The 15,236-nt window shown below is 45.0% G+C and overlaps 2 protein-coding genes across 4 annotated transcripts; one reads left to right on the plus strand and one right to left on the minus strand.

Annotated features, from left to right (window-relative positions):
* Positions 1 to 567: 567 nt before the first annotated feature.
* Positions 568 to 2,670, plus strand: gtf3ab (general transcription factor IIIA, b). The gene is made up of 9 exons (XM_015955208.3): positions 568 to 764; positions 839 to 933; positions 1,030 to 1,126; positions 1,189 to 1,277; positions 1,344 to 1,417; positions 1,490 to 1,570; positions 1,637 to 1,869; positions 2,362 to 2,409; positions 2,497 to 2,670. Exons 1-9 carry the CDS (start codon positions 651 to 653, stop codon positions 2,620 to 2,622), a joined length of 957 nt encoding a protein of 318 aa, XP_015810694.3. The 5' UTR covers positions 568 to 650; the 3' UTR covers positions 2,623 to 2,670.
* A 196-nt stretch (positions 2,671 to 2,866) lies between these two features.
* On the minus strand, positions 2,867 to 13,992 carry lnx2a (ligand of numb-protein X 2a). Of its 3 annotated transcripts, none has more exons than XM_015955206.3 (11): positions 13,823 to 13,992; positions 11,425 to 12,025; positions 6,671 to 6,900; positions 6,450 to 6,587; positions 6,169 to 6,368; positions 5,565 to 5,984; positions 5,322 to 5,495; positions 5,010 to 5,187; positions 4,688 to 4,913; positions 4,145 to 4,303; positions 2,867 to 3,522 (listed from the first exon to the last, which is right to left on the minus strand). In XM_015955206.3, exons 2-11 carry the CDS (start codon positions 11,826 to 11,828, stop codon positions 3,387 to 3,389), a joined length of 2,265 nt encoding a protein of 754 aa, XP_015810692.1. In that variant the 5' UTR covers positions 11,829 to 12,025; positions 13,823 to 13,992; the 3' UTR covers positions 2,867 to 3,386. The 3 variants fall into 3 exon arrangements, with proteins under 3 accessions (XP_015810692.1, XP_054607150.1, XP_054607151.1); XM_054751175.2 differs by lacking the exon at positions 13,823 to 13,992 and adding an exon at positions 13,431 to 13,799; XM_054751176.2 differs by lacking the exons at positions 11,425 to 12,025; positions 13,823 to 13,992 and adding an exon at positions 8,555 to 8,898.
* Positions 13,993 to 15,236: the final 1,244 nt, after the last annotated feature.

A 15,236-nucleotide genomic window follows, 5' to 3' on the forward strand; every position in this document is an offset into this window, starting at 1 on the left:
CCCCTCAATAGGCCTTGTTCACCAAAGTCAGTCAAAGGTTTCACATGAGATCAGAGCTCGGCCTCGTTGGGCCATCTGGGATGTTTGGACAAGCAGATAGGGTCCCTGGATTGTCCATGACGTGTTGACTTAACAAAGGCAGGAATCACAACACCTCACCTCTGAAACGGACTCAGTTTTCTGTTTCAGGGATTCGTTTACCTCTAAGAAAAAAGAGAAAAACGGGGCAGGATCTCACCTGTTCTACTATAAATCCCTGCTATCCGAGAGAATTATTAGAGGAGCGATAAGATAAAGATTAGACGAGTAAATTCTGATGGATGGAGACAGGCAGCCGGCCTGGCTGACAGTTTTACAGCTTGTATCAATTAGTAAAAGTTGCTTTTAAATTATATATCCCAGCATCAACATAATAAATTCTGAGCAATTTGACATAAAAGCCAGTAAAAATAATCATTATTTTGTTTATTTACATGATTTTTCTTCCTTTTTCTAAACATAAACAAAGCAGAACACCCCCTTTCTTCTTAAAATGGTACATTCCAATAAGATAAATGAAGCCCAGGTGAGTTGGTAGGTGCGGGTCAGTGGATGTCCCGACTCCTTGACAACCTTTTGTTGGTTAGAGCAACACCTGATGTCTGCTGAAGATGGGGGAGAGGTTGCATAATCAGAACACGCATGTTTGCACTTTTTCAGACTGCAAAGCTGCCTTCCGTAAGCCGTGGAAGCTGGAAGCTCATCTGTGCAAACACACTGGATTGGTAAGCAGCTGGAGAGGAGATGCATGTCTGGCTGAGCTCCTGTAGATGCTGATGGGTGTTTTTCTTCATGTTAGAGACCCTTCTCCTGTGAGAACTGTGACAAGAGCTTCTGCACTCATTACCAGCTCACCAGACATGAGCGGAAGCACAGTGGAGAGAAACCACACAAGTAAGCACCTTGTTTGTTTAAAATTATCATGAGAGGATGCTTTTTTTTTTTAAATTAATTTTATTTATGTCTTTGTCTTTTACCTCTGGTCTGCAGGTGTCCGAATGACGGGTGTTCTGAGACCTTCGTGACGTCTGCCAGCATGAAGAACCACATGGCTCGGGTCCACCTGCACCAGGAAAAGCGATATCCAGTATGGCAATCTCTGGTTTCGGCATTTTATATGAAATATTCTGAAGGTTTTGTGATTTCTAGTGCAACCATCAGGGATGTGAGAAGGATTTCAAACAGAAGAACCAGTTGAAAGCTCACAAGTGTGAGCATGGAGATCCTTTTCCCTTTCAGTGAGTGAATGCACAGCAGATTCGTTTAGGAAAACTTCTGCAACTCAAAATTTTCTTTTTGTGCAGTTGTTCTTTCAGTGGCTGTGTGAAGGACTTCCCCTGCCAAGCACAACTTAAACATCATGAGAAGGTTCATAAAGGTGAGCAGGTCATTTTATTTTGTGTTTTATTGCAACTTTTGGAGAAAAATAAAATCAGCTTTGATTATTCAGGTTATCCCTGTGATTCTGAGCCGTGTCCTTTCCTGGCAAACACCTGGTCGGAATATCAGAAGCACAGAAAAGAACATGAAGGTAAAAAAAAAAACCTAACCAACACTCTAGTTGCATCACATTTGTCGTAATCGACTTTCCTCTCAGTTAAGCTGCCGTGTGGACAATGTGAGAAGCTGTTCAACTGCACCTGGTTCTTGCACCTGCACCACCTGCGTGTGCACTCTGGGGAGAAGCGGTACTTCCTGTGCACCAGAGAAGGGTGCGGCAAGAAGTTCCGTCGCCGCCTGAGCTTGGAGAGTCATGAGTTGGGAGATCATGAAGGGAAGAAGCCTTTTGGCTGTGCCTATCCTGGTTGTGGGAAGACGTTTGCCATGAAAGTAAGACTTTGCACAAGAACCACTTTCTGTAGCTTTTTCTGCAGATTGTTGCACAAATGCTTAAGTAGGGGATAAATATTTCTATTCAGGCTGGAAAATGGTGATTGATCACTTTAGTTATTTTCTCGTTAAGATGACGTGCAGGGCTGAATGGGAGTAAAATGTATTGAATTTTTATAATTTGTGCATAAAATACAATGTGCATCAGTTGGATATGTTGGGCTAATTCAACTCGGTTTATTTACATGGTGCCAAATCATCATGGTTGTCTCAAGGCACTTGGCAAAGTAAACTTTTAAGTTCAGTTCATTATGCCAATAAAGGTTTCCTATTACAAAATCAGATTAAATAAAGTCAAACTTTAAAGCATTCTCTACACTAGGCAAGCATGTAAAGACAGTGGAGAGGAAAACTCAAACGGAACCTGGCTCACTTACGGCTGAATTCATTGCAATTTCTTAAAGGTTCTACTAATATTGTATCTCTCATAAGGAAATCCTGTGGCGACACGGTAAGGTGCATGATCCTGCAAAGAAAAAGGTAGTTTCCTTTCAAGCATCCTTGATTAAAAATAAATAAATAAAATCCTTGTGCAAAATGCATGACTTGGTTCCTCTGCTTTTCTAGAAACGAGGTCCTAAAAAGGATTGGCCTTCTCAGTCTGCTGCAGCGGCTGAAGAAGAGGAACAGCTCACTCTAAAGCTGCAAGAAGCAACTTTAGAGGAGAATAAACCTTCAAGGCAGCAACATTAATCTTGTATTCTATTCTGTGGCTGCAGACTTGTACAATAAAACTCTAAACTAGCAAATGAGTTTATTTTTTTCCACAAACCCTTGGGTTTCACTATTTTTCCAATAGGGAAAAAGTTAATTGAGTAAAAGCTTCAGTGCAATGCTAGACATTGTTTTTATGGAGGCCTGATGGAAGTCCATTGAAGCTCCAATATCTAAAGAATTGAATCAAACTAAACTCTTACTACCAAAAAGAAACGGAAGCTTTAATCCTTTTAAAGAGGAAATGTTTATTACAGAAAACACACATTCACACGTATAAAAGACTGGCTGATGGGCCAGCTGGTTGTCATGGTGATGATCCCCTAGGGGCCAACGAGCCCCCAGGATGCGGCAGGTTTCTAATAAGGCCTGAGGCTCATTCTGAAGGAAGCATTGCTGCTGCAGCTAGATTAAAGAAGTCTTTATTTTCCTGCAGCAACGCCTCCGTCTGGATGCAGCCCTGGATGCTACAACTGCTCGGTGAGGTGAACGCGGCACGAGTTGCCTAACAGTTGCAGTGCCGTTCTCCCTGCAGGAACGAAAACGACATGACCATATGAACACAGCAGCGTGTTTCATGAGCAGTCTGTCAGGTGTTGTGGCACAATCTGGAACCCTCTGGGTCCACCACGGTTCTGAGTGCTTTTTGGTCCTGGATTAAGCCCAGTATGGAGCGATGTACAGTAACATGTACCAATTCACTTTGGCCAAGGTTATTCCCAATATAGAACGTTCTGTCCTAGTTACACCAGACTGCCGGGCCAGGAGACCACAGTGAGGGCCACCCGGCTTCGCTGCTCCTTCAGCATGGGAACTAGCGCCGAATGGCTCATTCCTGCAGTCGACAGGCTGTTGACCGCCACTATCATGTCCCCACACCTGAAACAACACAGAAAAGGGGTCAGTGTACATTTCCAACTGGGAGCATTTCAGATGCAAAACGGGAGCGGCGGCGTTCCATGCTGCTGATCCCGCAAAGTCTCAAAATCACTTGCAACACCATGCGTGATTTCTGAAGTCCACACAATGAGTAAAGAAGACAACAGCTGCATCTATCCAAAAAGGTCTGAAGGTTTATTTTCCTCTTCGGTTTACATCAGCTATGGGGGTTTTAACAGAAAACGGCATACGTTTATCTGCATGTGACTTTTATTTTGAAAGTTTCCAGATGTTTTACACTGCTTTTGTGTTTGACTTCATGTCTGGCCTGATCTAAATAATGGAATTTGGCTTTTTTTTGGAAGTTCAGCTCGCAAAAAATAGACTAGGAACATGATAGCGTGCCTTTGCTTCTGGGACACAACCAAACCTTTGCTGCCGGTAGAAAGAAACCAGTCCACTATAATGGTGGCTAATTGCTGCAAAGTCTGTTTTGGGCTGTTTAGGGATGTGTTCGGTGGAAAGGAGACTATAGGTTCCCTATGCACAAGACAGATGTGAAAAAATCACATTCTTTATCACCTCTTACTGGAAGTCATCGGATTAAGAACGAATCACTCACTTGAGGCGTCCATCGTAATACGCGGGTGTGCCAAGGACGATGGTCTTGATAAAAAACGCCTGGTTGCCGTGACTTTCCTCGTAACCCCCGACAATGCTGAAGCCCCAGCTGCCCGGGTGGCTCCTTCGCAGCACGATTTCATGACTACTGTGCAGGTAGCTGTAGGAAAGTGCGACATGTCTTTACCACGCTCACAGTTAGTGATATTTCAGCTTTTTTTAAGTGTCTTTCTGTGTCTCATCAGGATTGACAAGCTAACGGCTAGTCAAAGCAAGGCCAAAGTTACTGTCTTGTGAGAGTTCTTAAACTATGTGACACAAACTGTTACAAAATGATGGAGACAGGAGGTGTTTTGATGCTACAGGAATCCGCTTTAGCCTTAGCGACATTTGTGCTAGCAGTTAGCCTATCAATCTAGTTTGACACAAATGCTATTTTTCTATCCAGGATGGGTGAAATAAAATTGTTTTATTTTAACACTTCAAGAAGACCCATAGAAGAAATTTTTTTCTATTCTGATTTTTGAATCATGTTCTTGCTCACCTAGGTAAGCCCAGCCACATGACCCATGACGGGGACCAATTGGCATCAAAGTCGCTGTCGTGAGTGTGAGCCAGCAGCTCGTCATGGTCGTGCTCCTCCACCATGCTGACCTCCAACACCCGCAGCTGAACTGAGGGCGAAGCAGCACTGGCCTTCAAGGTGCCCACGGCCTCGCTGTGGCTCAGGTAGGTCAGGTCCTGGCCGTTGATGCTCAGCAGGACGTCACCTGCAGGAGGAGAAGACAAGGATTTCTCAGGTGATGCTCAGCTGTTTGTTTACTGTAAAAAATCAAACAAAACAAAAAAAAAAAACGATAGGTGACCTCTTTTGATTCGCCCATCCCTCGACAAGCAGCCGTGGGGTTGGACGCTCGTGACAAAGATGGGCAGCTCGCCACTCTTACTGCCCCGCCCACCAGCTACAGTCATTCCTAGGGACTCGTGGGGTTCCTTCTTTACAGTGATGTGTTTCTCCTTACATGACACACACTGTGACAGATCCTGCGATAGTTTAGAAACACGGGTTTAAACAAATTAAGCAAATAAGTACAACAGAATGTTTATACATCATAATTTCCATAAGTCACTGTGTTATTCTGTCACGTGAAGATGGAGCTGAGAACAACCACACTCACTCTGTGTGTGCTGGTTCGGGACAGGTGAACCGGCACAGGACTCGGAGTGGAGCTGTGATTAGGCAGGAAGTGTTCAAGGCAGTAGAGGTCTCTGGTTGAGCTGGATTTTGGCGGTGGGGGTGGAGTCGGTTTGGTGGCTCGTCCGATCAGCAGGTGGACTCGCTCTCCGCTGGCCTACGGAGAATAGGATCGGGGTTGAAATGCGAACGTGACACCATAAAGGTCATAGTCGTCCATCTGTACCTGAATGATCTGAGCAGCTTGCTCAGGTGTGCCGTGGCGCAGGTCCTGGTCGTTGACTGCCAACACGCGGTCGTTACTCCTCAGTCTGCCGTCCTTTGCTGCCAGGCCTCCCTCCAGGAGATCCAACACAAATACTCCTGATTCATCCGTCCGCCGCACCAGCTTGATGCCGAGCTGCTCTGTGGAGTCTCGCTTGTGGAGTGTGATTCTGAGCGCGGCAGGGCTGGAAGGGGTGCCCTCAGGTGTGGAGCAGGGGGCGTGGGGCACGGCCGGTGTGGAGGAGGAGGAAGATGAAGAGGGAGGAGCCCGAGAAGCACAGCGACGCTCCCGAAGCACAGTCAGCTGTAGGGTAGTGCAAGGCCGCGCCAGGGTGGAGCGGGCAAAACTGTGTGGCACATTACTGATGTCCACGTTGTTCACCTGGAAGGGAAGGAGCAGAAGAATCTGATCTTACATCAAGAGTCTGCACACACACACACACACACACACACACACAAACACACACACACACACACACACACACACACACACACACAGCACAGCTGATAACCGGATTCCTTCTACAATTCTTACTTTAGCTCTATACCCTGAACAGATTTCCCACCTGTAGTATCTGATCTCCGGCCAGCAACCTGCCGTCTCGTGCAATGACCCCGTCTCGGTACACTTCCTGAATCACGACGTTGATGAGAGGCGTCTCATTTCCACCAACAACGCTGATTCCCAGTTCAACATAGGGGTTGGAACGGTGGACTTCTATGGTGGTTATCTCTCCTTCAGGGAGGGAGGGCAACTTAACACAGCCTAATGAGCAACAGCAACACATCAAACACGGACATGTTTCTGAATTTGTGATCTACATTTTCCTCACAACGGTTGCTGCACCTTCCTCAGCTGATAGAGGTGGAGATTCGGGACAGTCCCAGCCAGAAGAGGTGGAGCTGACAGAACGGAGGAGGTGGATGCAAGGGTTACTGAGGGGCCGCTTCACCCTGCGGACCACGCACTCCAACCCCACCACACCTAGAGACAGAAAGGATATACAAAGATGGAACTTCGCTAACTTTAACATCTTTAACGTCTTTATTTAAAACAATTCAACCCACTGTCTTCTTCGGTGCTTTCTTCAAAGGCAGGGTTGTCGAGGCCAGCGTCATTGGTCCACGCAGGACCATTAGTGTTACTCTGTCCGGAGTTCGGCGAGGGCGTTTGGTCCCTCAGGTCCGTCTGTGGGGAATGAGGCGACGTTGGGGGGCTGGCCACCATTCCTTGCTCGTCGCCACTCTCACATCGCGGACCGTCCACATTCGTCTGTTGGCAATGAGTCCCAGGACACCTTTCACCAAGGAACAGGTTTGTTAGTCCATCTGACGCATGAAGAGAATTGGGTTCATCTTCACTGAAACTGGGGTGCTTTGAGATAGGGAGATATCGTGTGTAGCGTTAAGAAAGCTATGTAATGCCAAAGGTCACTACACTGCCCAGCCATCTTCATTTTGCCTGAAAAACTGCGTGCTTCCCAAATCAAAACAAACGCTCTCGCAGCCTCGCCATCTGGGGCAAGGGCCTTAACAAAATTCCTCTCCTGCTTCAGTATCGCTGCTGCAAGTCACAAGACGTCTCCTTGTGTTTGGCTTTGCTTGACTACTCGTGCTGTATTTATCACAAAGAGTAAATATGGCAAATAGAGTTTTTGATCTAAATAGGTATTTCACTCGAGAGCAGTTGAGTTTTGGACAAAAACCAAAGGAAAAAGGATTGTTCACAGAAACTGACTTTGGTTGGTTCAGACTTTTCGTCTTCTTGCTCAAGATTATTTCTTCATTTTGGCTTTGACTCTCTTAAACTCTCATTGACTTTCTGTATTTTAAACAAGAAACAAATGAACAAAAAAGCAGAAAAAAGACATTTTATCTGTCTAGGAGGATGTTAGCACCCTGGTGGCATCATTATCTGGGGGCGTTCTTCAGTAATATGAGGAGTAGGAAGAAAAAACCTCTTTCCCAGAGTGCTAATGTTCCATTTTGGGGCAAGTTAGTTTGTTAAAATTTCAATGAGACAAGGTAATAAAAGCATGATGTTCAAAAAACTTGATATATTTTTGTAAAATTTCTTCGAAATGTGACCCAGCCAGATGAGAAGATGTTCATGGTTTGGTCATTTCTGCAAACAGTTTCTGGCTAAAAGAAGAGTCCTCAAAATAAAGGTGAAGGATGAATGCAAAGAGACTCTTTAGCTGCAGTTGCTGCAGAAGATGGTGAGTGAATGCTTCTGGAACCATCTTCTGCTCTACGATAAAGGACAACAAAAGCCAAAGCTCTGCACACTTCTACGATAACGAACCCAGTCCACCTTGACAGCGCTTCGCTGCTTCCTGGCACGTCTTTAATTTAATCTGCTGCGTCCAATCCCTAATCTGCAACATAAACAACGTGGACAGATGATGTCACACACGGACAGCAGACTCTCGGCTCTTGTTAGGGTTTAGGAGCAGTTTAATCTTTACTGAAGAACGTTGACTCAGTCCTCCCGGTGAACTGATCCGATATGATTTCACCTTGGAGAAAAAACGACTTTGGATCACTAACGAAGTCTCCCCTCTCACTTTGGGACACTTCTCTATGAATCCAGCTTTGTCAAATTTGCCAACACTGACTCAAACCGTTCATGTAAAAGCACCTGACTCACAAAAGCCATCTCCATATTAGTATAGATAGCCTGTTAAGCTTGTTATAGAATATATCCCCAACTTAAGTGTGGTGTTAGGCTGTTAGTGGATAATCCGGCGTCAAAACACCCAGCGATATAGCAACAAGCACCCCAAAGAAAACAAAACATTCTTTATGCAATCTCATTACATGTTTATAACAGTTCACATAAGACGGCAACATCCTAATCTGGAATAAAGTGGATTTTTAGGTAGATTCACACACCATCTTTCATTTCAATGGAAAGCTACCAAAGGGAACGAGAAGATCAGAAAAACTCACCACAGGCCAGGGTTGCCCTTGGCTGTCTCACAGAAAAAGTGGTTGAAAAGATCCCTGGTGTTGAAGTTACCCAACATGGTTGTGGAGTGAGAAAATGGACCTGCCGGTCAGCCAACCTACGACTGCGGTAGGGAACCACTAATCCGCCATCACATGACCCACGGCTTCATAATCCCTGGTGGGTCTCACAACACTTGGTCCAAACGGGGCAAAAGCCAAAGTGTGTGGACCGGGAGGGTGGGTATCTGTTATGATCTATATGACTCATGATTGTCATCACCCATCGACAAAGCAAGTGTGTGTGTGTGTGTGTGTGTGTGTGTGTGTGTGTGTGTGTGTGTGTGTGTGTGTGTGTGTGTGTGTGTGTGTGTGTGTGTGTGTGTGTGTGTGTGTGTGTGTGTGTGTGTGTGTGTGTGTGTGTGTGTGTGTGTGTGTGTGTGTGTGTGTGTGTGTGTGTGTGTGTGTGTGTGTGTGTGTGTGTGTGTGTGTGTGTGTGTGTGTGTGTGTGTGTGTGTGTGTGTGTGTGTGTGTGTTATGAAACTATCAGAGAGAAATCATTATAAGACCAACTGACCTTTGAAGTCAGTCCAATCCAAAACGGCCACCACAGCTGATTAGCAAACACAAATACATTTTAATCTGGGGAAGATTTATGCATGTATCACCTTTTGCATCCTTTTTTGCTGCCATATGAGTCTCCACTGCCTCTACAAACACCCCATATGTGAAAAAAACAAACAAACATCCATCTATTTTCTCAGTGTTTGGTTTTAGGAATTTTGTGCCTAAAATAAGCCATTAAAAAAAACTTTGTCACAAACGAGAAAATTAGAATGGAACCTTCTCACAGATGAAAGAGAGTTGCCCCCTCCCAGATATTGGAGCTTCTCAGCTAATAGCAGCCTGAGCGGGGAAGGGTGTGCGTGGCCAGCTTCAGCTTGTTTTCTTAAAGGGACAGAGCCCTGAAAACACAAATTCTGGAAATTACTGAAATTTTCAAGAATTAAACTAATAAAATGTCTTCATGTGAGAGGGATTTAGTGCAAAGAACTAGATAAAGAATTTCATTTTCTCCGCAGGGTGGCTGGGCTCTCCCTTAGAGATAGGGGGAGAAGCTCTGTCATCCGGGAGGGGCTCGGAGTAAAGCCACTGCCCCTCCATATCAAGAGGAGCCAGTTTAGGTGGCTCGGGCATCCAGTAAGGATGCCTCCCTGGTGAGGTTTTCCGGGCACATCCAACCAGGAAAAGACCTAAAGAAGACCCAGGACACGCTAGAGGGACTATGTCTCTCAGCTGGCCAGGGAACGCCTTAGGATTGGCCCGGAGAAGCTGGCGCAAGTAGCTGGGGAGAGGGAAGTCTGGGCCTCTCTGCTCAGGCTGCTGCCCCCGCGACTCGAACCTGGATGAACGGCCAAAAATGGATGAATGGAACTTCATAAACATGTTTTATAGACCATGTAACTTTTATGACTTAAGAAAAAAGTCAGAGTATGTCTCCTTTAAGTTATTACACACCCTTTTCACATTTACTCATGTTTTCATAAAGAACTGATCATAATTAACTGTTGGAGGTGGCAACTGCAGCGTATTTGAGTTGCTGAAGCAGAATTTAAAAAAACCTTTGAAGTTTACCTTGGTGCTCTAAACAGACATTCATGTCTATTACTCATTACTATTACATTATTATTATTACTATTAATCATTTTGACAGAACTAAGATAAAAGATACAAGTAGAAGGAGAACATTCAAATATTTTTTAAACAAAATATTATTGGACTCACTTTGGAATTTTTTAAATTTCAGACAGGATTGATGAGCTAACAGCTAGTTTCAGTGGGATCACAAAGTGGATTGTGGCAGTCAAACCATCGTCCATCTCAAAAACATTAATTGCAGTTCATGCTTACTTTATCTAAGAAACCTTCACACACAGCCTGATCTATGAACTGTGACCCCAAAGAAACCTTTATCGGTTCATGACTTTTACTTTGAAAGTTTCTGGATGCATTACAATGCTTTAGTTTTTGACTTCCTTTGTGGCCCGGTCTAAACTGCAAATTTTCACATGTTTTGGAAGCGCAGAGCGTAAAAAATAAACTCGAAACATAACAATGGCATCCCTTTCTGGAACGTGTCCAAAATACTTTCCTGCCGGTGGAAAGGAACCCGTCCACTGTAACGGTGGCTAATTGCAGCAAAGTAAGTTTCTCGACCCTTTGGAAAGCCGGGGTTAAGCTTTGATTTGCTCAGTGACGCCTTCTTGAACATCATGCAACGTGCTCATGCCGACTTTTGTTTATTGACTTGTGGCGCTTACGAATGACATCACAAACTTCTCTGTGCCACTTTGCTAAGCAGAGGCAGCCCATGTCCTCACCCACGTCTGCAATGTAGAAGCTAATGTAAACACAACCAGGCCATGGGAGGCCAAGTTAACTATAAATTATGGTGGAAACCAGTTTGTTGCTCCTGAGAGGTCTAATTGCTAAACATTGCAGTATTATGTGAAATTGTGTTTCATGTTACTTTCAAAATGCGACCAAAGCAACTAGAACTCCATCATTTATCAACATATGATGATCTTATGTCATCCATCCATCCATCCATCCATCCATCCATCCATTGTCTGAACTCTCTTTGTCTCGGTAGGGTCGGGGGGGGGGGGGTGCCCATCTCCAGCGGTCAATGGGCAATCAGGCGGGGTACACCCTGGACAGAGAGCCAATCCATCGCAGGATCTTATTTCATGTATTTCAAAAATCAAGAGTTTTACAGTCAAATGCAGCTGTTTACCCTCTAAATTCATGCATGCACAGTTGTTTATAGTTTTCATGCATGCATCCATTGATAATGTCTGTACCTTTCCTACCTGTGTTTGAGGTGTGCCTCGAGGTCACATCGTGGCATGCTGAGAGAGCAGACAGGGCTCAGAGGGCAGGACACGGACAGCTTGTCCAGCAGCTTGTGCACCAGGATACTGGATCTGCGGCAGGCCTGCAGCTGCAGCCGTGTCCTGTCCAGAGGACAGAAGTCCCTCTCCTGGAGGAAGCTGCGCAGGCAGCGGGCGCAGAAGGTGTGCCCGCAGGGTGTGTCGAGAGGCTGCACCAGAGGCTGCAGGCAGATGTGGCACACCAGGTCGTCATCCACCTCCAGGCGGTAATTATACAGGTGGTTCTCCCAGCTGCGGTGGATCTGGCCACATTCTGGACACAGGGCCTCCAGCGCTGGCTCCACTGGCCCGGCAACATCCACTTCACTGCCTGGGCTGCCCATAGCTTCTCCGTCAATACAGTTCAGCTTTGGCACAAATGGCTCCAGTGGTGCTGCAGGGATGGGAAAGGTGGGTTGGCGGGGAGCACTCCTATCCCATAAGCTTCGACAGGTTGCAGAGAGGACGAATGCCCTCAAGCGGCCGGTGGCGCATTACTCAGCAGGTCAGAGGGCACAGCAGGAGGCTTCAACAGCTGTTTCTGCAAAACAAGTGTCTGATTATGGGAATTTATTCATGTGGCAAATGATTTGTGTGCACGTGTCTCCGTGAGTCCGAACTCTGTGTGGGAATCTGCTGAGATTATGTGTTGCTGCTCCTGTCTGCTAATCTGACAGTATAATCTCTCTTTTGCTCTCGCCTACTCCAATCTTCCAATTCGCCGAGAGGGAATTATCTGGGATTGAAGCAGAGAGAGGACACAGATCAGAGAAAGCGGGATTGGGAAATCAGCTGGAGGAGGTAGTGAGGGCAGAGCCGCGAAGGAGAGAAGGAGGTTTGAAGATGGGTGAAAGAGGTCAGGTAGATTTGTGAAAAAATAAATAAATAATAAAAAAAACAGAAAGGGCCAAGAAGGGAATAGAAATTTCACAAAAAATGCAAAGCATGAAGGCAGAAATAGTTTAGGCGCTTGATATTTTTGGCTTGGACCATTTACAAAGGATGAACTTGATCTCCTCCACAGCAAGAAGAGAACATGCCTTAAGCAAAGTCTTGAAATAAAACAAACAGAGGAAGTCCCTGGAGCTGCTGCAGAAGAGTTCACACTCGGAGCCTTCCAGACCTCCAACACCCCAGAGGGCCCGATGCCTTCAGCGGACAGTAGAGGGCGTGCCTCCCTGCTCAGTGGCCAAGCCACAGTGACTACCTGCCTCTGTTCCAGCAAAGGGTCTGCTCCTGTCTCCATGACGACCTGCATCCTGTTCTGCTCAGTGGGGCTTGACATTCAGAGTGTAGCCAGCGAAGGATGCAGAGGAGGCGCAACAACAGATGCACTTCTCCCAGCAAGATGCTGAAAGCTCGTCACACTGCGCAGAGCAGGATGAAAGTCCCTCCGGTTCATTTCTATTCTTGCGTTTGATTTGATCTGCACAGATTGTCTCCTGACAAACCTGTCCCTACCGTCTCCTTGGCCACGGGACCAGTAGCCCCTTATTTCTGTCTCCTTTTCAAGCACATGCTCCTGTCTGTGTGTGACTGGCTGCTTCTGTCTCTATCCCGCAGCTGGACATGAATTAATCATGAGGACACAAGGCTTCTCTGTTTCTGTAACAAAGCTGTGACATCACCACATCACACACAGACGTGTAGACATGCAGGCGTAAACCTGCACGCGCATACGCAAACAAGCACACGAGCTTTATCCAGCAGGCCCTGAAAATAATCTTTGGGATTTTAGAACTCTCAAAGCACTTTGATCTTTTTCAGGACAATAGTCCTCTGCAGAAGTATGAATGCATGCATGCTTTGTATTGTATTAACGAATGACAGAATTTTGTCTACACACAAATGACAAACTAAGGTTTTAGCACGTGCAGAAATGCAATAACCAACAGAAATGGCATCATAATTTAGGCCACAGATTTTAAAACTCAAGTTTATCTTACGTTCGACCCGATCTCTTCATCCATGTTTTTAAATTTATTTAGAAGAGGCCTGCAAGGTGTGTTTCAATTGTCTGTTTTTCTCCAGGCAGACGTGCAGGGGTGACAACAAAAACAGACACTGATTTGATTAAATCTAGCATTTTCTCCTCCTCCCGGTGTCGTCGTCCCAGATTGCCTTGCATAAACTGCAGTGTCATATTCCGGTTAAGTCAACATCGTTATTAAAATCATCGCACCCCTCTTTCACCTCCCTCCCCAGCTGTCTGACTTCATCCCATCCTGCAGAAGCGGAGGCGCGAGAGGACAGGACAGAAGAGGCGACAGCATCAACCCCGCTCGCTGACACAGCTCATGCAGGAGATGGATGTCTCCAGATGTGATGGATGTTTTACCTTCTTCCGGCGGCTCCTCCGCGCCGTCCACTCGGGCCCCAAAGCGGGGAGCAATTATCAGCTGCGGGGCGTCGATCACGCATTCGCCGCAACCGACGGAGAGCTCCGCAAGCCCGCAAGAAAACGCCCCCGTACCGTTGGCGCCGCTGATCCCGCCCACCGCTGCCAATCAAAAGGTGATGGGAGGAGTCTACGGAGCTGAGTTTAGAGGTGGCTTACACCGACCGCCTGTTCAAAAACAGGATCAGAACAAAAATTAGAATAGAATAGAATAGAATAGAATAGAATAGAATAGAATAGAATAGAATAGAATAGAAAAAAACAGAACAAATATATACTTAATTATCTGCCTCAAAAGTATTCTTACAGTGCTGGGTGAAGTGTATTACCCACAAGTCATTGCTGCAGGAGAAAGGGTTCAAGTTCCTTTTCTGAATATTTTCTAATGGAATGAGTTAGTTTTGGGACAATCAGTTGATGCTCTGAATGTTTTAGACAAAGCAGCAATTAATTAAAATTTATTTCAAATAATGGGTTGTTTGTTTAAAAGTTGTTAATAAAGGCTTTTGAAAAAGTATCACAGGACCAGCATCTCGGCATGCGTTGCGTTTCATGACGCAATGCTCCCTGTCTCACTTCAGCAATTATTTGCACAGTTGTAGTCCACGCACTCGAAGCCTTACTGCACACTTTCTCCAAGTGCACTTTGCTGAAGACTGCAGGGCGCAATGCGAGTATTGGCACTGGGCCTGCTTGTGATGTCACAATTGGGGACAATTTCAAATAGCTTGTTTTAGGCACAACATTTCTACAACCACACATTGGCATGTTTGGAGCGTTTATAGAGGCAGAGTGCACATGGCGGCACAAAAAGGATGCAAAAGGCATAATATGTCTTCTTTAAGAAGATTACTTCTAAATAAAAATGTTTGTTATTGTCCTTTAATGTATCACAATCTAGATTACTAAAATATCTTGCTTGATGATATTCTGTAACTATCACTTTACTTTTGATTAAGCCATTGTATGTATTTAAATTATTTTTACAATTTACCAAAGAATTAAGTTGGCTTAGTTCCCAATGGAAAATGTTTAATCAAATAAAAAATGTACAAGTTTAAATGTCACATTTTACGTTTCGATTTGAGTATAAATCCTTTTTTTTAACAAAGTGTGTTTATATATTTGTTTGATTCTATGTTTGTTTTAAAGTTATTTGTGGCCAAATGTTGCTAAAACAATCAGCTGTAAATGTTTTTCCAGGGGTGCCCCATAACTTATTGAACTTTTAAAAATATCAATTATTTTAATTAAAAAAGATCAATACATAATACACAAACATATCTACTTGTAAATAAAAAATGTAGTTTGGTTTCATAACTTATTTTCAACATGATTTTGCAACTGAACAGGC

Source organism: Nothobranchius furzeri, chromosome 7, assembly GCF_043380555.1.
Source record: "Nothobranchius furzeri strain GRZ-AD chromosome 7, NfurGRZ-RIMD1, whole genome shotgun sequence".
Taxonomy (NCBI): domain Eukaryota; kingdom Metazoa; phylum Chordata; class Actinopteri; order Cyprinodontiformes; family Nothobranchiidae; genus Nothobranchius; species Nothobranchius furzeri.

What these genes read in the sequence shown, in the direction of transcription:
- gtf3ab (XM_015955208.3), top strand. Translation starts at nt 651, where the DNA reads ATGGGGGAGAGGTTGCATAATCAGAACACGCATGTTTGCACTTTTTCA. An exon ending in AGTGGAGAGAAACCACACAA is followed by an intron (nt 934 to 1,029) that starts GTAAGCACCTTG and finishes TCTGGTCTGCAG; the next exon opens with GTGTCCGAATGACGGGTGTT. An exon ending in TCATGAGAAGGTTCATAAAG is followed by an intron (nt 1,418 to 1,489) that starts GTGAGCAGGTCA and finishes TTGATTATTCAG; the next exon opens with GTTATCCCTGTGATTCTGAG.
- lnx2a (XM_015955206.3), bottom strand. Translation starts at nt 11,828, where the DNA reads ATGGGCAGCCCAGGCAGTGAAGTGGATGTTGCCGGGCCAGTGGAGCCA. An exon ending in CCGGAGATCAGATACTACAG is followed by an intron (nt 5,985 to 6,168) that starts GTGGGAAATCTG and finishes CTTCCCTTCCAG; the next exon opens with GTGAACAACGTGGACATCAG. An exon ending in ATGTGGCTGGGCTTACCTAG is followed by an intron (nt 4,304 to 4,687) that starts GTGAGCAAGAAC and finishes ACTTTCCTACAG; the next exon opens with CTACCTGCACAGTAGTCATG.